The sequence below is a fragment of the Zootoca vivipara genome, chromosome 5 (genome assembly GCF_965207765.1).
Source record: "Zootoca vivipara chromosome 5, rZooViv2.hap1.1, whole genome shotgun sequence".
Taxonomy (NCBI): Eukaryota; Metazoa; Chordata; class Lepidosauria; order Squamata; family Lacertidae; genus Zootoca; species Zootoca vivipara.
Genome location: NC_142588.1, coordinates 56,011,213 through 56,033,327, shown reverse-complemented (window position 1 = coordinate 56,033,327; position 22,115 = coordinate 56,011,213). Strand labels below are relative to the sequence as shown.

The window sequence follows — 22,115 nt, the reverse complement described above, 5'->3', positions numbered from 1 at the left end:
TGTCTGCTTGGACAAGAGGCTTCCAGCCCCAGTTCCTTTCTTTCCTCCTATGGGTTCCTTTTGATGCTGATACCTCAGTCAGCAGGGGTGATGCAAGCCTGAGATTCTCTTTGCAGGCACGGATAAAAGCCCCCCCCCCACATATAGGGTAATTCTGCCTGCTCCCTCTCTCCTTCCCACCCAAACTTGCTTTGTTGAAGCCACTGCAGTTTTAAAGCTAAAGGTGAAACTTCTCATCGGTAGCATAAAACTTCTCTGACCAAGAGCTGTGGTTGATTCACACTAAACATTTGCAGAAATAAGTGTTCTCTCAGCCCAAAGGTCAATATTTCAACAAGTTGTGGTAGGGAACTTACACTTATTAAATGTCTTCGCCCAGGTTTCTTTGCTGTTGAGTGACTGCGGCCTTTTGTTTCTTCCATTTTCCCCTCCTGGCAATAAAGTTGAAATGTAGCAGCCCTTCAAAATGAAGTTTCTCATAGAAGTTGTAACCACAGGTCTTAACTTTTCATCACTTAAATGTGGAACAGAACCATTGCAAATGGGGGAAGGAGGGAGGGGACACATGTGGTGTGTATCAGGGATCAGTGTAAATCAGAAAGGTGTGGTGAGGGGGATTTCCTGCCCACAGGCCCAGTGTTCTTACTGGCTCCCCTACACAGGCTCTTGGAATTGCAGGCAGGACCTTCTTCCCGTAGAATGTTACAGAGAGCCATTCTTTTTTTGTGGGCGAGGGGAGGCAAAGATCCTTGCAACACCCTCAAGACAAATTGGCTGGCCATGGCATGGATGCATGTGACGAGGAGATCCATATTTGCAACAACATCTGACCTGATGTAAAGACTGTGTTCTGCAAACATTGGTCTGTTGCTGGCTGCTCTGGAAATGCCTTCTGCTTCACTTCAGATAATAGTGGAAATGTATGAAGGGGAAATGCACACCTTCTATTCTGTACAATGCTTTGCATTGTCCTGGCCACCATTGCAAATCCTGCTGCACCTTCAGATCAAGCATTGTTAAACCATGTCAAGTACCATATTTTTTGTGAGTAGGAATAGTTTTGTTGGCTTGTTTTCCTGGAGCACTGCCTGCCATTAATATAATTAACATTTGTTTCCCAATTTTCAGGCAACAGGTGTAAAAATAACAAAAAGCCTTGTGGCCCAATGTAGATGAACAAATGTCACGTTTAAGGTGCCAGAAGACTCTTAGGGCTCTTCTAGATGAACTGTTTATTGAGCATTCATTCCAATCTGCTTGTGTGGAGGTTATATGATGCTGTGTCAAGGGATTGCTATCACATCTTTTCTGGTGTATTTTGTTTATTTATTTAACAGAATCTATTTACTTTTTGAATGTAATAAAATATCCAAGCAGTTTACAAGAAATCTTAACGTCATCAGTGAAAAATAATTTAAACTTTTAAAAATAATTAAATTTAACAGTAAAAAAAAGATTGAAAAGCATCGCTATTTAAGTGTCTGGATAAGCATGTCTAAGCAGCAATGTTTTAAGCAGGTGCTGAAAAGAGTATCACTTTCCTCCTCACAAAAGTGTGCGTTAGGCTTTTGTTTTGTTTTTTGAAGCAGGTTTGCTGTACAAGAGTGTCTAAATCCATTTCAAATTTGCATCCTAAATTTGCTGTCATAGCTGCAACAGATTAGCATGGTTACTGCTCTGGAAATGGTATAACACAGGGTCCCCAGACTACGGCCCCCGGGCCGGATGCGGCCCAATTAGCCTCGCAATCCGGCCCGCGACGACCCCCGCCGGCCACTGCCGCCGCCCGCTCTTGCGGCGCGCGGCGGCGATCTTCAAAATCGGCAAAAAATCGCCGAAAATCCTTTGTGCGCATGCGTATGGGCCTCTCCCGACCCAGAAGAGGTCATTTCCAATGCACTTCCGGGTCGGGGGAGGCCCATACGCATGCGCACAAGCGATTTTCAGTGATTTTTTCCGACCGTGTGCGTGTGCGCATGCGCACGGGCGCGCACTCCCCCGCCCTCCGGCCCGCTGCGCGCACACTCCCCTGCTCTCCGGCCCGAAGCCCGGTAAGTCTGGGGACCCCTGGTATAACATTTTCTAACCTTTCTAGTGATCAGGGTGTCCTAGACTAGGTATGCACCAAATCTTAGCAGCTGATTTGCTGGGGATGTATCTTAAATCTTTTGATAGCACCCCACCCCATAAAGATTACTGCTGGGCAGGCTGGGTCGTCCTCTTATATACCTGCTGGGATTGAAAAGGCATCTGACCCTCACCTGAATCGCATAGCTCTCCTATAGCTGCCTCTGATTTGTTATCATTTAACTCTCGGGGGAAATAATTAGCATCACACGTCATGTGCATGGAAGTTGCAGAACCAATTAACCAAATAGAAGGATTACTGTTAATAACACCAGTTTTCCTATAACTTGATATCGCTGGATAGTTTTGATGAACTGCAAAAGCATTTTTAGTTTGCTTTCTGTTGCCACCCTGGAACTTTTCTTTATTAGTGCCACTTTGTTTTGTACGATTCCTTGCAAATGAAGGAAAACACCTTTTCTGCTTGTGTATGTTGATAATATAATTTTGATTACTGAGGACAAACAAGATTGTACAAAAACAAGATTGGGTGCAGGCCTGGCCAGGACATAGGCATCCTGACTGTGACAAAGGTGAACTGTGTGCTTGCATGCTTGATTAACAGCTGTTGGGAACTTCTTATGGTCTTTGTACTGGACCTGGAGACTCCAATAGAGAGCATTCCATGTCAAGAAGGAGGGCAAGTGGGCACTCTATCAAATGACAGGGCAGGAGTTACATGGAGCAGGGCCTTTTCACTGGTGGTGCCCATTGTATGCCTCGCTCTTCCCAGACCTGCTCTCTTTTGGCCTGTATTTTGGAGCTTTATAATTTAGGAAGACTTTGGAAGAACTGGTTGACAAGTCTTATCAGTTGCTGACGTTTGAGCGGATTTTATTTGCTGCTATTCTGTGCTTCTGGTGCACCAGGGTTTACACCAGCATAATAGAGTTGGCCAGGATGCCAGAAGGGATACAATTTACGAGCTTTCTCCATTATCTGCACAGCAGCGGGTGTTTAGTCAACAGTGCAAAGGCTGAGCTGAAGCATTCCCTGCTGGTTACCGGTACCTGCTTTCAGCAATAGGGGTCTCTGTTTGGTAGTACCCAATTGGTTAGATGTCAGATTCTAGAGCTCCCTATTGGTGGCTCTTAGATAATTCACAAAATACAGAGTCCATTCATAAAACACAGTGTTCATTCATAAAGCAGCAACATAAATCTCCATTGCTACATATTGGGTGTCTATTTCCACGGTTGAACGTACAAGTTTATGGCCATGCTGTAGTGTAGTGCTTATGCGACTGTGAATAAAAGGTGGCTGGGGTCATTGTCTCGGGGTTTGGGGGGGAAGAGGTGACAAAACTGATTTCCAGTAAGTGCCCCCCTTTATTTCCACAAGTCCTTGAGTCTGTACTCTGAATGGTGACACCAGGGACCTAGAAGGTGCAGGGCTTGTCAGTCCAACCCCTGTATCAGGGCTGACCTTAAGGCAATAGGAGCAATTGGGCCAAATTGGGCCCCGCGGGCCGCTCCTAAGGGGGCCCCTGCACCAGGGCACTCTAGATGGATTTTATTTATATCTATAAGATTTTGCAGACTTTGGCTGTGAACTGGGGCCTTACAAAAAAAAACCCAAAAACAATTCAAGTTGCGCTCTACTGCTTCAAATTGGGCCCCACTGGCTAGCCCTGAGTCTAATAGTTGCTGGGCCTGCATTGCCCTGCCCTTGCATGAAGTCTTGGGTTTACAATTTTGGGAGAGGGGAGACTGTGGCACTGGGGAGTGGAAGGGCTGGTGAGGCCCCTAGATTTAGAGACTCTAGGCTTCAGCCTGCTTAGCCTATACATAAATCCGGCACTGATACCGTAGGTAGCTAGTTTGACTTGCTTTTGCTGGACAGTTCTTACATTACTGAACTTGTGCTACCTTCAGAAATTGAATACTGTAGTGCAACTAACTAGGCAAAAAAGAACAGAGGAAAGACACAATAAATAGTAGTGTAAAAGGAGGGTCAAGTGCTGCCTTTCACATCAACTGTTGTTGTTTAGTCGTTTAGTCGTGTCCGACTCTTCGTGACCCCATGGACCATCACATCAACTGCTTGTGACACATCAACTGCTTGTGACAACTGCTTGTGACAATTTTTGGTTATTTTTAGTTTAGCTTAAGTTGCCCTATTAGCATATCAGAAGAAATGACTGAACTAAGAAATCCTTAAAAAATGAAGAAGCCCAACATTGTATGTGCTTTAAAGGCAATTTAGTGGTGAGTATAGTAGAGAGATTATAGTTTCAGGACCAAGACTTAGTCCGGTCCAAAAAACCTTCTTGTCATTGCATGATTAATACAACTTTCTGAGCCTTTGAGTCTGCTCAGGAACAGACACATTTACCAGAACAAATACATCCTCCCTGCCCCCATGGCTCCACCCAATTAACAGCTTTTCATTATGGTAGTTAGCATAAATCCCCTTGGGGTAAAATACTCACCTTATCTGATTTTATGCCAAGGCCCAGACACCCTAGTCACCGAATACTTCTAAAAACTTGGCTAGAGAGCTGAGAGAAATCACAGAAGCCATTTTAATGACCATGACCTTTAAAACTAGCTATTTTCAAAGCTTTACAGCTTTCCATTTACTGGCTCTCTTGTCTGATGACCAAGAGACAGTGGGTTTGATCCCTACAGGATGTCTCACTTTCCAGTGTCGCCCTGCCTCACTTATTTCCATAGTGTTGGGGTTTGTTTGTTTTTTGTTAAACAGAAGGTACAATTAAAGTTTCTGTTAAAATTCATTTGGGATTAGTCTGAAAAGTTTAAACAAAGCCCCCCTCAATGTAATTTTTGGGCAATTGCTATGTGGTGGGCACTCCAGCTCTTGGGAAATATTCACTCAGGTCTTTAGGCATCCCAAAGGAATGCAGGGCTCCACCCACAGAGGAAAGCCTTTTCTGTGGACTCACACGCTCCCTCTGTCTCATACTGGCTGGATACCAGTTTAGAGAAGGCTGATGGATGGGGTGTGAGATGTACTAATCTCTGCTGGAATTTCTCCTCCCACTGCAAAAGGGGGGGGTCTCCCTCTGGGAAATTATTTGGGATGCTTTGAACCCAGAGTGTAGAGCGCACACTTCTGCCATGGCTGAAATGGGACAGAACTTCCAAACTCCCCTGGTCTGTGCCTTATTGTGAAGGTGGGAGCTTTCTAACCTACCCTGGGCTGATATGCCAAGATAACATAGGGTGGCTGGAGCAATGAGTATGCTGCCTACAGAAGGCCTCATTGTGCCTCTGCACTATGGTGTGAGGAGTCCTTTACTACACCCTTTGCTTTTCTAGTCCCCCAAACTCTGGATTTTGTGTCCTGCAGTCAGCCGCAGCTCACCCACCTGCCACATGGGTGTGCTCCCTTCATACTGCATCCATCTGTGAGTCTGCTGTATCAAGGATTGCACACAGGATGGTTGAAGATAGTCATGATTCAACATTCACAGCAAGGACCTGGTGATCCATAGCTGTATTGCAACCAAGTCCAAGAGTTCTAGGCAGAGCTCAACCCACCAACCCAACCCCCATCTTTCATATGAGATCTTGGACTAATTCTTTGTCAGTATTTGCACACTTACGTGGGAGTAAGTCTCACTGACAACAGTGAGGCTTATTCCCCAAGTAAACATGCACACATTTGGGCTAAAGGGCAAACCAGCTAAGAGTCTGGTTTTCTGGAAGAACAGTTAGGTAGTTTTAACTCGTTAAACAAAATGATGGGATGAGAACAGACAAAGTGGGTGGGATTTTTGTGTCCTTTTCCTTATCCAGCTTTATATTCTGTTCCCCCCTATGTTTCTTGTTCCTAGTTCCTTCCTTCTACCATCTCAGCTGGCTTTTACCCTCCTTGGGAGGAACTGTGAGATATAAATCCAATAAATAAAAATAATAACTTTTTTCTCTTTTGGCAGTCAAAATTATAATTGCTCAGAATGGGGTGGTGGGGTAGGGGTGGTGGAGAAGCCCCAACAATAATTAATTGGGATATCAAATGTTGGGAAATCAGGAAAGTTAACTTATTGGATTAAAGACAGAAAAAAAACCTAGGAGGAGTTGGCAGAATGGATTATTTTGATAATAAAAAAACTATTATAGGAACAATACAGTTTTACAGCATATTGGTGTTTGTTTATGGATATGGAAAATTTCAGTAACATAAGCAGATTGTTGAATTCAAACTAATGATTAACTATTAAGTTAAATAATTAAGAAATTTATATTATTTGGAATTTGTGAACATTGTATTTATATGGCTGAATAATTGAATTTTAAGTAAGTAAGTAAGTAAGTAAGTAAGTGGAATTGCTCCTGAAGGGATGTGGTGACAGCATCAGCATTGTTTGATTTGCATGATGCCACCACCAATAAATTGGGTAGCGGCACCTACAGAGGTCTCTGTAAGCTGGTTCCAGCCCATGGGCCACTGGTTCCTATCCTTGGCTTAAATTAACAAACCACAGATCCGTGAATTCAAACATCATGGAAGATTGGGGTCAGTTTAAAACCAGAAGTGGATGTTTCCTGTCTCCTCTGGTGCATGAAAAGGTAGGGGCACCAGCCTGAGACTTCTTGCAGCTCATTCACATAATAGAAAACTGTGGCTTCCCATTTTGTCTGAACTTGGCCACCAAATGAGCTGAGTTGAGATTTGAATCAAGGATTTCCTGGCTCCCTGGTCATATGCTTAGTTACTGCAGCATTCCAATTGTCTTTCCTGAAATGGGCCCACCGTTAGAATTGAATATAACTTTTATTTTAAAAGATAGTATAGACTGGACTCAATTAAGTTAGGCATGCCTTTCTCAACCTTGGGTCCCCAGATATTGTTGGACTACAGCTCTCATCATTCTTAGCTAGCAGGGTAAGTGGTGAGGGATGGTGGAAGTAGTAATTCAACAACATCTGGGGACCCAAGGTTGAGGAAGACTGGGTTAGACAGTGCTCACGAGTCCTAATTTTGTGAAACAGGAATGATAATCAGCCTTTCTTACAGGTTTTCTACTGGGCATGCTGAAGGTAAACAAGGAACAGGACCAGCCCACAATATTTTGCCTCTTGAAATGGAGCACCAAATGACATCCTCTATAAGTCAATGAGCAGAGTTCCAAAAGCTGGTCAAGTTATTTTGGCACCTGAGGTAGAAATTCTCACAGGTGTCTCTTCCCATCCCTGGCAGTAATGTGTCATCTATCTATCTATCTATCTATCTATCTATCTATCTATCTATCTATCATCTATCTACCTACTGTATCTCAATTTGGTGGCCTTTCATAACACCCATAATCAGATACTTGAAGTGGACACTTCAGTCTGACTCGTTTACACACTTATCTTCATGCGCATGATTTATAGAGACACTAAAATATGTGTGCTGTTCTACATGCCCTGGTCATATCTGTTTATTTACATGAAACTTAAAGGATTAAATGAAACTGGGTGAGGGAAGGAGGAAGGGAGAAAAATATCTCAGCTGGTTGCCTTGCAACTAGACCACATGATTTTTGTTCCCTCTCTTCTCTTCATGAGCAGATGAGTAAGGTGTGTGTGTGTGTAAGTAAGTGTAAAAGTGGTGTCCTTCATGCACAATGGGAAGTGTTCTGGTTTTGGGTTCATGCACTCAGAATGAGGGCTGGCATAAAACATAATTTTAATCTGCAGAGTCAATCAACAAGTTTGTACAGCTGTTTCAGGGCCACCTCTATTTCTGCAGACTGATGTCACCTTATGAAGGCATGCCCAGAAATTATCAATTTTTAAGAAAGGGTTGACTATGGTGCACCAAATAAGGGAATGTTTTTAAATCACCATCTATCACTGCAGAGAGGAATGGTAGGAGGTCATCTCACTCACTGTTAAAAAATTACTGGTGGCGGGTAGCCCCCTGCCTGGCATTAAATTCTCTTCCTGAGCAGGCTAGCTGGTAGCATTGAGAGGTTCATCAGCAATTGTTAATTATTCCAGGAAGAATGTAAAAATAAGGCTGTTGGCAAAACCTTAGCTGTGCATAGAAACCTTCCTTAGATAGCCTCCAGTCTGTGACTTTTGTTCTGAGCATGTGACTGAGACAGCACTGATTGGCATTTGGTCATAAATTCCTGCAGCTTGACAAGCACTATTTTATTCCATTAATTTGTGGTCTTTTACAAGTATTGATCATGAAGTTTTGGTGACATGATGACTATAGAACCTAATGGGAAATTGTGGGACCACTCTGGAGTGATTCCACTTAGCCCTGCAAGGTCTCTGAAATGCTGATGGGAAACTGGTCATCTTTTCACTGATACCTTTCCTGTGATGTCCTGCAGGGGTCATCCTGTTCTATTTCCCAGTTATAAGTCAAGACAGGTAGCCATATTAGTCTGCTGCAGCAGAACCAACAGAATCCTGTGGCACTTTGCAGCCTAAGAAATTATCATGGCCTAAGCTTTCAGGGACTAGGGCCCACTTCCTCACTTGGTAGATACACAGACACAGACAAACACAGACCTGAACAGAGGGGGAAATATGTTAATACTAGAACCAAAATGCAAAAGGTATCAACAGGTCTTTTACATTTCTAGGCAGAGTCAAATGTATACACGCTAACAACAAAGTGACCCATTTACAACAGTACATCTCATGTTAACATGCTTTTCATTATTATGCCGATTGAACACCTAAATTCCCCATCTCATCTGAGCCCTCTAGTTCAGTAGTTTTACGCTGCAGGCAGCCTTATTCTTCAGTTGTATATGAAGTGCCTTGGCATCTCTCTCTCTCTCTCTCTCTCTCTCTCTCTCTCTCTCTCTCTCTCTCACACACACACACACACACACACACACACACACTGTCCTTCATCAAAATATCTCAGGGCAATTGAAATACTCTCCCAAGGCTCTGTTGGCTGGCTATAGCATGAATCCCACTGGGAGATGTGTACATGACTAAGCCCCTGTTGGTATGGCTGTTGTTGTGAGGTTCTGCCATAGTGCAAAAACATGAGGTTGTCAAAGGTCATGTGCTGCTGTGTTTGGCTTGGTGACTCAGAACTTGTGCAGGCTTGGTCCAAGCAAACCTTCTCATTAGAAAGAAGGCATGAGTGGTGAATGAAAATGTTGGCCGTCAGGGGTCTGAAGCTGGTAGAGACATGAGATGCTGAGGAAGATTGACTGGAAGGAAACACAGACCTGCAAGGGGCAGGTGGGAATGCATTGCCCACTGGGCGAGTTTGTCTGGTTTCAACTTAAAGAATAGAGACTTTTGTTCTTTTATACCACAGACATCATTCGCAGTGATATTGCCTTGGATAAACAGAAAGGCTGCAAGATTGCCCAGCACCCAGATATCATGTTGGAGCTACAGAGGGAAAAGGCAGCTCAGATGCACCTGGTTCTCCTCAAGGAGCAGTTTTCCAACACTTACACCAATCTCACGCTAACAGGTAAGGTTGCAAGGCCATCATGAGCCAAGGATCTGCCCTCATTGCTGAGACTCTGGTAGGACAAATTGCTTCTTGTTTCATGGTGGGAAGAGAAAGGGCAGCTCACAGTCAGCAGGAAATGTTACACAAATTAAAATGTAATCTAGAGAGTGTCTCCTCACTTTGCTGGCAACTTGGATGTTGCCAATTTCAGAATGCAAGAGAAAGTGGCAATCTGACCATGTTAAACATAAACCAAAATTTGTGCCCAATAAGATAGAAGTCAGAGAAGGAGAATAAATACTAGGAAAACCCACAGTGTGTTCATTCTTCTATTTGATGGTCTCATGTAACAGCAATAATGGGTTGGGCTGCTTAACAACTTCTTGGGACACAGACAGACTCCTGAATTTGATTTCAGCAGCAAGAGGTGATCTGTGGCTTTGAGCAGTGTTTTGGTGCAGCCAGAACAACAAGAAAAATGATTAGCACATGTCCTTTAAAATGAAGTGAAAAATAGCTGTTCCATGAGTATTTATTTATTTAAAAATATGTGTATATAGCCTACCCTTTATCAGAACTGATACCAGGGCAGCAGGGTATGACATTAAACAACTGAATTTATACATAAAAAATAGACAAGCCCATTAAAAATACATACACATGGGGCAACTATGAAAGGGCAGAATAGGCTAAAACAACCATTCCCTTACAAACATTTAAAATTCCTGAGTGAACAGGTAAGTTTTAATATGGTGCAGAAATGATATCAATGTCTGTGCCAGTTGGGTATGTAATGGGAGGACATTCCACAAATGGGGCACCACCAAGGAGAGGCTCGCCTTCAGGTATTTGGGTCCCAAACCATTTAGGGCTTTAAAGGTTGGCACCAACAAATCGAATTGGACTTGGTAGTGAGTAAGAAGATACATCCTTGTTAATCTGGCAGCACCTCTTTATATGTCATATTCCTGACCCATCTTAGGTTTCTGCTGGGACCAGAGTGCCTCAATTTAAATATCTCTTATTACACATCCTAGGCATAAACCAGGGGCAGTCATCTTCTCTGGAAGGGGCACTCTAGTCTCCAGATAGTGATATGGGGACCAGAAAGGTATTTGACTTGGATTTGACCTTTCCACATTCAAAGCCAAAGAGAGACATATCATTCTGTTCAGAGAACAAACTATCACATTCTTCATATGAACAAAAAACTAAAGGCAAGCTTTTTACTGCACACACATTCATTAAAATATGATCGAGTTACCAGTAGGGATGGGAGAGAAATCTTAATTTGTACTTTCCTAAATAATATTTGAACTTATTTGAAGGGGGGGGGAAATCTGACGGGTGGCTGCAGTTTTTATGGGAGATGTAGCCCTGGGATGCTGTTCTTCAACAGGCAACAGCTACTACTGCCTTCCTCTAAGATGCACTTGGTGGGGAGGAGCGTTAGCAGGCCTAGCAGAAACTGTCTGACTACTTTCACCCTGGGCCTCTGCCCGAACAAGCAACACAAGCCTTTTTGTAGCTCTTTAGCACTCCTCAAAATAGCCGTGCAAGGCTTTCAAACTTCTTCCCCTCTCCCTGCCCTCACTTGCTTTAGTAGAAGGGATGCAGCAATTACTAAATTTGGTGTCCTTGAAACCAAAGCAGCACATGCACTTTGTGTGAACCCAGTAAATATTAAAGAGCAAATATAAAAGAGATAATGGTCCAGATGGAGCCGAGTGGCTGTTTCTATAACGGGTGTTGTTTGAATTATCCATGAAATGGGTCCTGGAATGACTGACAGGCTGTGAGGTAGTGGGGAGAGCTGCAGGGCACTCATAAATGTCCTGCCTGGCTAGTGGGAGGACAGAAGAGAAGGATCTAGTTCTCCCATCTCTGGCCAGTGGGTGGCAGTGGAAAGCCCCACCAAGAAGTGCCCAGGTTTTCGCTAGAAACGAGGCCCAGGTTTAAAAAGAATCCCTTGTTCCCAAGGTTTTTGGATGGATGCTGAGTTTGTGTGACATGCACATCTATGTCAGCCTTTTGAACGTGACAGTGACCCACGCTTTGTGGGGAGAAAACACGAGGCATCCAGGGCTGGAGGCTTTCCCAGTCTCTTGAAAAAGACACCTAGCTGTGACAGATCCCCAGACTTGTGCCTGCATGATGTTTGGGCAGGATCCCTTCAAGCCATTTCTCATTTTGTGTAACATAATCCCCTCAGCTGTTTATTCCTACTTGAGCTCTTGGAATCTTCCCTGACAACTTGCTTACTCTCCAGTAAACAAACTTCCCCCAGAAGGGAGGGTCTTCCCCTCCTGTGCTAGTCTGCACGGCAGTTTCAAAGAGGCCTAGGGCATTGCTTGCATTTTTGCCTGGGACCTAGCGCCCGAGGGGGCACCCAGTTATTGCAGTCTCTTGGCCTTTTAAAGTGTGTTTATGTTGGGAGGATAGAGGATTTCGGCTCCAGGTGCCTCTGTGAGGCAAAACGTCTTTCAAGTGGCAGGGCTGCACACAGCCTCCTTGGGTGAAATCGATGTAGCCTGATAATTGTTAGGAAGTTTAATCTCTCATTTCATAAATGTAACTTAGCTCTGTGTTCTTAGTGGGTAGAACATAATATTTACATATAACTAGACAGAGCCATGTAAATATTTCTCTTTCCTATGATGGATTCTATCATTTTGGTTGTGTGTATGGGATGGGATGGGATGGGATGAGATGACTGGCTGAGGGGCAATTGCACCTGCTTCTTCAGGATCAGAGGACAAATACTTGCAGGAGAAAAATGCACCAGGCAGGGGTTTTCTGGGGCAGAATGAGGTGTGGGGAGTAAACTGTCCAAGTGTCAAGGGGCCCCTCCAGCATGGTGTTTTCTTCTTCACACAAAAATATTGCCTTACTGGTGGATTTATTCTGCTTTAGTATGTTCTGTGATTTTCCCTCAATGCTACCACATTATTGCTGCCCAGAGCGACTATAGTGCAACAAAAGTAGGACAAAAATAAACCAGAACACTTGTGGTATAAAAAGTTACAGGGTTTTGGCAGGAAATTACAGGATAGCCACTGAACCTCTCCAAAACATTCGCAGGTGCAAACAGTATTGAAAGTGGGGCCATGTGTGACCACCCCAATAGCATTATGAGCACAAATAATCATGAATGCACAATAAAAAGGATGCCTGGAGGAGCCACAGGACACTCACAGGGTCACCACTTTCTTTAGCAAGCCTTGTTTTGCCACCAGATGAACGTAGACTACACAGCTGCCTCTGAGCATGAAGCTCAGCCTCTTACACAAAGGGCATCTTCCTGCTATTCCAGGGAAAACAACAAGCTAGTTAAAATGTGTTTTTTTAATACTTTCCCACTACCCTCCCTTTCCATATGGCCAGACAGAAGAGCAAAGACAAGAGGTACATCTAAGCTGTGAAATGGCTGTGTTCGTACCTATGCTAAAGGCTTTGGATCAGTTTCTGACAGAAAATCAGCCTTCAGTGTACAGCCTTCATTTGACTGTTCCAGCCCTATGGCTTGATCACCTTTCAGCATTTGACAGACTGCTTTTCCCACACTCCATTTTCCTTATCATACACTAACAGCGAGAATGATATGGCCATGAAATAGAGTAATTTAGATTCTCATCTTGCTGTGTGGCCCAGTATAATGTGTTTTGAACCTGCCACAGGCCTAGGAATGATTGTGGGCCATGCGAATTGGCCCTCATTTCTCTCCCAAGATAGGTGTCCCAGTGCTGGTCCTCTGCCAATTTCTGAAACCTGGCTGTTTGGACAGTGTCCTGTTTGGAATGCAGCAGAGCCAGTTTTGCTTGTGAGTGAGTGTCTGAGAAAGCCATTCTGGGATGAAAACATCACCTCAACCAGGACCTATCAAAGGCCATTGGTCTCTTTGATTGGTGGAAGCTGTGGGTTTGGGGGTTTTTTTTGTCATCTTCCCAGTTATATTTATTTTCAGTGCTTATATCCCCCACTTCAAACAAATTTTCAAGTGCACTAGTAACATATTTCAAGTTCATCAAATAGTGTAGATTGAGTAGGGACTTGCCGCCACCAATGGCAGAACCATGTGTGGTTACCCTACAATTGTGGCCAAGGGGGAGGAAGTGCAGGTGGAACGATGAAATATGGAACAATGAAATATGACTCAACGTAGCACCACAGGGCAGCGAAATTTCCTTCTACTTCAAGGGTGTGGAAGCTTTTTCAGCCTGAGGGCCGCATTCATTTCATAGAGAAACTTCTGGGGGACACAGGAGGCATGCAACAGTCAGAGGTTGTGTTAAGATATACATCCTTTCTGTGGTTGGCTGTGGAAAGATTTGTATTGACCCTGCTTTCACTTTCCATAGGTGATGTTGCAGTCACTTCCATTAATTAATTGGGACTTCAAGGTTTCATCTCTAGATTAATTGTGAATTAATTGGTGGTGGGGAGTCTTGTGCAAGTTTTGGTTAAGTTTTGTTCATTTTTGAGGCTATTTTATTTCTGGTATATTCCCATAATAGGGAATGAACAATGTGCCTGTTCTAACAATGGATGGTAACATTTGCTTTTTATGCTATGAGTTATGTCAACATACATCACTTTGTCAAAGAAGCAACAAAGAAGTGACATGCTTATTTATTTAGATTTAATCAATTAATTGATTAGTCAGCAAAAGCATATGAATAAGCAGCTCAAAATTGTTTTGTGGCCCCAGCATTTATCATACTTGAAGGGACAAATTACTTCTTGGGGCCTAGGCTGTGGATATGAAACACTCCCCCAGCACGCGGCTCTTGGCCCCATGTGTGCAGACATCCGGCTCTGTGCCTGGATTGGAAGCCTCATGCTGATTTAACTAATCACTTCCTTGAGAAGGGTGAAATGAGCATTTCTCTGCTTGTCTTGAAGGCAAGAGCCTAGGAGACCCTGCAGGGCTTCTGTTGGGGCTGCCCTGAGGAGGAATTTACTGCCAGAAAGGACATGACCTGACTGCAGGCTCATTAATGGCAGCCAGATGTGCTGCTGCTGCTGCTACCATCCCAACATCCTGCAACTAGGAGTGCCTGCTGTGGTCAGTGCAAACACGGCTGACCTGTCAGGCCTCAGGCTGGCCATGTACTCTGCAAAGCCCTTGCCTAACACTAAGCATGGGAGAAGAATTCAATGCAGTGTGCATTTAAAGCCAGATTTATCAAAACATAGCCATCCTTGAAAATTTGTGCTTGGCTGAATGTTGTGATGCAGTTCTCCAACTAACAAACTAAGTATTGCTTACAAAAATGCATATATTAGGCAAAAATGTCCATGAAAATGAATATATAAGTGAAAGTAATATACCAAAATGCATTGTACTGGGAGAAGTTGCTTGCATGAATTAGTCAAAATTCTGTACAAAAATGTGTTCGCTAGGAGAAATTTGCACAAAAGTCCTGAAGAATTCTCATGTGGATTTTTTAAAAGAAAATTTACAAATTGCTGCAGAAATGTGGAGAACCAAATTTAAGACTGGAAAAATGAGAAAATGAAGGAACCAACTCTGACAGATCTTTCTATTTCTACGTAACACTTGCTGTCACTGCAAATATCTCGTAGTCTTACAGCTTTCCCTGTGAGAAAAAGCTTTCATATGGAATTACCCTCCATGCATGCAGTGTGGCCCAGCTCTTAAGTGCTGCTCTTCCATGGTTCATATTGGGAAGAGGATGGATGGGGAGCCAACACAAAGGACATTATTCCTGTTCTACTGTATCTTCATTTACTGCAGCAGACTCTAGTCACGTTGATTAACAGACAGAGAGCTTGCCCCTGCTTTCACCAAACGTCTTGCAAACATCAGCATAGTTGCACATGCCAACCATGCCTAGCTCTGCTGAAGGGGAAAATAATATCGAAATGTCAAATGGAAATAAATCCAGTTTTGCCAAAGCTTCCATTCACAAGAGACCAGATTTTAATTAGTGCCTTCCAACTTCCTTTAGAAAGTTATTTGACTTCAATTAGCTGAACTGGCACATTGTTAGGGAGCAGGGCAGACTGGATAGCTGAGCTTTGTGTCAGGCATGGCAGTGGCCTAAATTTTTCCAGTGTTCAGTAAAGCACTATGCAATCTCTGTAGAAGAACTTCACTTATTTTTAAAAAGGCACCTTCAGCCATCTAACTTTAAAATGGGCCGAGAGGAATAGAAATAATAGAATAATAGAGTTGGAAGAGACCGCAAGGGCCATCCAGCCCAACCCCCTGCCAAGCAGGAAACACCATCAAAGCATTCCTGACATATGCCTGTCAAGCCTCCGCTTAAAGACCTCCAAAGAAGGAGACTCCACCACACTCCTTGGTAGCAAATTCCACTGTCGAACAGCTCTTACTGTCAGGAAGTTCTTCCTAATGTTTAGGTGGAATCTTCTTTCTTGTAGTTTGAATCCATTGCTCCGTGTCCGCTTCTCTGGAGCAGCAGAAAACAATCTTTCTTCCTCCTCTATATGACATCCTTTTATATATTTGAACATGGCTATCATATCACCCCTTAACCTTCTCTTCTCCAGGCTAAACATACCCAGCTCCCTAAGCCGTTCCTCGTAAGGCATCGTTTCCAGGCCTTTAACCATTTTGGTTGCCCTCTTCTGGACACGTTCCAGCTTGTCAGTATCCTTCTTGAACTGTGGTGCCCAGAACTAGACACAGTACTCCAGGTGAGGTCTGACCAGAGCAGAATACAGTGGTACTATTACTTCCCTTGATCTAGATGCTATACTCCTATTGATGTAGCCCAGAATTGCATTGGCTTTTTTAGCTGCTGCATCACACTGTTGACTCATGTCAAGTTTGTAGTCTACCAAGACTCCTAGATCCTTTTCACATGTAATAGCCAGTGAGATATTAACATTCCTAATTTCTTATATACCAGGGAACATCTCCTGGGTTAGAGGGTTTATGGGGATTCTGTCCTGACATCAGATTGACCTATATGTATACATCTTATACACCGTAAAATATTCTGTCTGCTCCACTTTGAAGAAGCTAATGATTGGCAGCATGTATCTAAAACCTGCCCCAGTATATTCCTTTCTCTAATCAATCTTTGATAGTGATGCATCCACTTAGATGTGACTTACACATGTACATATATCACTTTATCATTAATACTTATTGATGCCGGGGGATGTCTGACCTGTCAACATTGAAAAGTATTGTGTTTGAGTTGACAATTGGGCAATATTAACATCCTCTTTGCAGTTTTTAGTCTGGAATGGCTCATTCACTGATGCAAATCATTAGCTGTATGTGCAAAGTGATAGGAGTAATAGCTTTTGTTTATTACACTGTGCATAGTACTGGACACATGCAAGCAAAAAATAAATAAATCATTTTGTTCAGTTAAAAATGGCTAAACTCTCCACCTATCAATTTTCCTCTTATATTGCAATGACGCAGAACCAACATGTTCACAGGTCATGGTTATTGTCTTCATCAATTTCATGTGAACAAGTCACAGGTATAGTGCCTCACAGGAACAACATTGAAAAAAAGAATGTTCAAGCATATTTTGAAACCTCCACGGGTTCTCCCTCTGGTGTGCGCATGTACTTTCTCCCTTTGTCTCTGGTCCCTTAGCTTCCCATCTCTTTACCTCATAGCAGGGCATTTCAGAAACAACTGCCACAGCCCCTCTATCTGCTATTAGATCCTGCAGAATTCATAGTGGTGTGGGTGAATTGTATTTTATATTGTCATGATCTGCCTTAAACTTTTTTAATGGAAGGTGATATTTAAAATGTTTTTTTTAAAAAAATGAAGAACAACTCTATTGCAAGGCAACTTTTATTAAACTGTACAGGTAGGACATCCAGATTCCAATGGCCAATAATTTTGAGGGTGAAAGACCTCTCTTTTGGCCTCAGATAAAAATTCTGGCCAACCTTACAGGGCCATTAAAAGTGTCATTGAGATTATGCATGGAACCTTATTTGAACCTTCTTTAAGCATTACATAACTGGTACTGGTACCACTGTCACCTGTCCTTTTCCATTTGCCTTTAAGACATTTGTCATCATTTGCCTGTCTGAATAAAGTATTCCTTTCCAACAGAGCTACTGGGTCCAGATTCCAAAAGTGCCTTGAGATCTTGAAGAGTTGATAAAAGGACTTACCTTGTCTCTGCTGTGTGAGGGTTATGTGGTTGCCAGTATCATTTGAGAGGCTTCAGTTCAAGCTGCTCTGTGGGCAAAATGTTTGGGTGAAAAATACTAAACCCTTGTTTTGAGCTCATGTGCAGCACTTGTGCTTATATGATCCAAAGCTCTCAGCATGCGTGATCATTCCTTTTTTACCTGGGAAAGGATGCACTTTGTGCATGGATGCGATGCGCAAGCTCCTTTGCTTGGACGGGGCATTTTCTTTTCTTAGATGAAAACAAGTAGCCCAAAAGTATAAGAGATTCTATGATAATTATGTTACTATCTCTATTTAAACTGAATCAATTTACTGATATACTTGGAATGTATTTTTCTTGAAGTTTTTTTCCCCTTTTCATGTAGGCTACTTATATTCGCATTTTAAAGTGTTTGTTTTAGGCAGAGAATGATTTAACCACCACTACCCTCATGTTCCTTGAGCTGAAAATCAAAGGGTATGATCACATGTTTTAATTATTGTCTGTAAGCAGCCCTGATTGACTCATGCTAGTAAAGTGGGTTGTACTCGTAAATAAACACACAAATAAAACAAAACTCTGCGTTCTATGCTGGACGTGGGAGTCTGGATCTAGGCATATGCCATCTCTAATTTCTTCATGGTATGTGCAATGGCTGAAGGCATCTTTGCATACCCCATCCTGATTCTGCTCAACAACACCCCACCCCCCCAATAATAGTGCATATGAAATGGTTTTATTTTGCATTATGAAAATGCTCAATATTTGCAGAACCTCCAGGAAATACAAGATGTGCCAGATCTGTTGGGTAGGTACCCATAATACTTCCCTTTTTGCTTAGCCCTAGTAGGAATTCTCACTCAGAATAAATCCCACTGAGATCAGTAGACCATATTTCCTAGACAGCATGTCTGAGAAACCTTGTAGTTAAAACTTTACCCTCAAAGGGCTAACACCCACAGAGCTTGGCCAATTTTAAGGTAGGCTTTTGTTCAAGGGGTGAGATAGTTAACTGCTATGCAACAGCTCTGTACAACAGTATATGTAAGCTGCTGGAGTTCCTGTGAGGAAGGAGAATGGGAAGGAATGCTGTGGCCATGGTGCTGATGGGGTCATTGCTCATTCTTTCATCCGGGTCTTGAGGGACATGTTTCTGATGACAGATCAATTCTTCATTGTCGGGATTCCTGCACAGTTTAGAGGGAAAAGCAAAGGAAGAAGGAACAGTGGGTGAGTTTGCATCTGGATTATCATTCAAGTGGCCACAGGGGTTACTATAACTGGTGGGGGCGCTACCTGCTGCTAGGAATACAGTCTGACTCCAGTGCTTTGCTTGACTCCAAACCACTTCCCCATCTGTCTAGTCCTTCCTTGTCTACAGCTCTTCTTGCTCTCCTGTTTTGGCTAGTTCCAAATGAGATCCTGACTTAGTGGCTGCTAAGGGCTACAGCCCATTTTATTTTATTTATGTCCCCCCTCCCCCTTTTTCTCTGATGAACTCAAGATGGCATAGGATTTGCCGGTGGTTGTGATCCAGAAGCTCTGGTTGCACTGTGAATTTCAAAGAAATAGACAACCATATGTAATTATAGCCTTGATATTTTTTTTTAGAAATTCATCTTTTAGCCAGGACAAGACTCATAGTCCTGGTGGTCTAACTTCCTATTGAATGTGTGCACCTATTTGTGTGCATTATTGTTCCAAAAACATGCTGAGAAGCACAGGGGCTTTGCAATGATAGAAGCTTAAGTAGGTCACACTAATTGGGAAAAGATCAATATAACTTTTTTATAGACTAGAGCTGTGGTTGGTATTTGGCATACTCAACTTCTGATTGATCTCTATGGTAGGGACAAATTAATAATAATATATATATATGGTTGTGATCTTGTAAGTAACATTTACATGAATTCTGGATGCTATCACCACTGCTTTCATGGTATTTTAGCGCTGCATGAAATGCTTTTTCCTACCAATGAACTACAGTACAGGCTGTGACTGGCAATTCACACCGGACAGAAGAGTAGTTGAGTAACATTTAGGGAGAAATGGGCTTGAGAGGTAGGTCACCTTTGCTCCTTCCAGCACAGCTGGGTCATCACGCCAGGAACTGCAGCTATTGAATTACCCAGAAGAAATAGAAAGGGTGGGGAGACTCCTTTTTGGAGTGAAATGCGAACCCATTGGCAAGGAAGCAAGAGGAGCAGCTTTGAAGGGAGAAGTTAAAGCAGATTCCAACAATCCTCCATTAAGTAATTAGGGGGCACGGGGGATGGATCCGTCTGAGATGGTCAGTTACCCCTTTTCTTCTGCTGGGCACTCCCTAAACCGGATCACCTGGGGAAGCTCCTTTAAGGAGCTCCAGATGGTGTGTGTGTGTGTGTGTGTGTGTGTGTGTGTGTGTGTGTGTGTGTGTGTAAAATGCTGCCTCCAGCTGTGGCCAATCACTCCTAGCCAGCCAATCTGCCTTTCTGCTGGAGCCCGCGGCAGCCACACTGCCCATTCGTCACGCTTCTCCGATTGCAGCGCTCTGGATAGCTTCTCCGGGCCTTGTCTGGCTCTTCCTCTCTTGTTTTATCATCCACCCCCTCCATGAGCTAATGTAGTAACATCTCTTCATTGGCTATAAATTCAGGGAAGAGCCATAGATAAAATATGGCTCTACACAGGAAGATGGGGAAACATCTGGTTTTTAGCCCTTAGATTCAGTCTTCACTTGTCTCCTATGACAATGTCACTGTTTGTGCACGTGTAAAAAAGAGAGCCGATACATCTGAGCCACCCCAACTGGATAATTTGGAAGAAACAATTGGCGGGTGGGGGAGCAGAGTAAAATGCTTTCATTTGGATATGCAAAGAATCACGTTGAGTCCAAAACTTTTCCTAACAAGGGAACTGTACATGGCTAGTTTGAGAGGCTGGGTGGTCCAGGCCTCTTCCTTCTCCTTGAAGGGCTGCTGGATCTCTGAACATTCAATGAGGAAACAGCTGATTAGATGCCTCAAAAGCAGCAATGATGCGCGAGCCCTGGGAGAATTCTAGTCAATAGTTTATTTAATGGTGGACTCTTCAGGCAGTGTTCCACTGTGTTTCAGTGTGACAATGTGGCACTGGGTTTAAAAATAATGAGGGTGTATGTGTGAGAGCATGATTAGCTTAATGAGCAGAGAGTGGCCAAGTAGGTATCCGGAAAACTATTGAGCTTCCACAGTTTTTTCTGATCGGAAGGAGGTGAATCATTGTGGAAATTCTATACTTTTTCGGATTCACCTCTTTCTGGTTTGAGCCCTAATACCCTGAATCCAAATTTGGCTGCATTTTGTGCTATATCTACTTGCTCGATAATTTGGGGAGTGGAAGGAGGAACAGAGTTTTTCCACTTGGTTAGCTGTTCTTATTGTGTCTAAAGGGCTAAGTAGTACAGATGCTCAGTCTGCATATTCTTTGTTATTCAAAACAAGTGTCAAAGTTCTTTGCCCTAAAATAGCAAAGGCAGAAGCAAGAGACCTTTCTAAGTCTGTTTTAAAACAAAATTCACATGTGCGTTGTAACAAGAACTCACCCTTTCCAGATGTTTGGTAGTTGGTGTGCTTTTTTTTTTTTTACTGACAAGGAAATTAACAAATTGCCTTCAGTCATTCTTTAGACTCCACCCAGGTCTAGATTCTGTCCAGGCCATATTTTAGCACCTCCTAGAAAGAATACTGCCTCCTCCCTCCATAAGCTATAGGTAATGAAAGAACCTTATCAGCGCTTTCCTGTAGGATCATAACCAGTTGCCAAGGGAAGGCAGCTTCCAGCACCAGCCTTACTCTGTTTTATGTATATGGAGAAGCAACAGCAATTGGGGCGATCAATGAAGCACAAAAAGACCCATGTCTGATCCACCTTTTATGGCAGTAACATGCCAGACCAGACTGAGTTTCTGCAATTAGCCTACAGAGTCACATCACCTTGGAATGTATTGTTGGAATATACTGCAAGGAAGTGTCTTCCCAAAAAAGGCAGCAAGTTGAAGTTCACCAACCTCTCATCCTTGATTTGGCACCCCTGCAGACTTGTGCTGCCTTTCCAAAGGCAGGTAGGGAGGAAAGACAGCTTTGGGAAGGAGGCATGAGGGCTCTGGCAGGGTCCTGGAGCCCTCCCACTTCCTTCCCAGATCTGGGAAAGCGCTAACTAGGTTTTGGAGAAGAGGCTCCAGAACCCTTGCTTATCGGGCTTGGAGACAGTACCCCTTTGGCTAAGGGCCCAGTGCATGTGCACTGCTCGCACAGCCCTAAATCCACCCCTGCAGATGCTGCCCAGGACTTGAACAAATCTATCTGCTTTCCTCTTGACAGTCATAGAAACTGTAGAGACTTGAGTACACTTGCTCGTGAATCCTAGTAAACAGAATATCAATGTATATTTGTTGGCTTCCATTGTTAGTGCTGTCTACCTGTTCCTATCAGA

The 22,115-nt window shown here is 43.2% G+C and overlaps 1 protein-coding gene across 1 annotated transcript in view; it reads left to right on the top strand.

Annotated features, from left to right (window-relative positions):
* HPSE2 (heparanase 2 (inactive)) overlaps nt 1-22,115 on the top strand; it is a 113,425-nt gene that overhangs the window by 8,018 nt on the left and 83,292 nt on the right. The window contains exon 3 of the mRNA XM_035133543.3: nt 9,376-9,537. Within this exon, the coding sequence (XP_034989434.1) occupies nt 9,376-9,537 (162 nt within the window). The remainder of the gene's footprint in view (nt 1-9,375; nt 9,538-22,115) is intronic.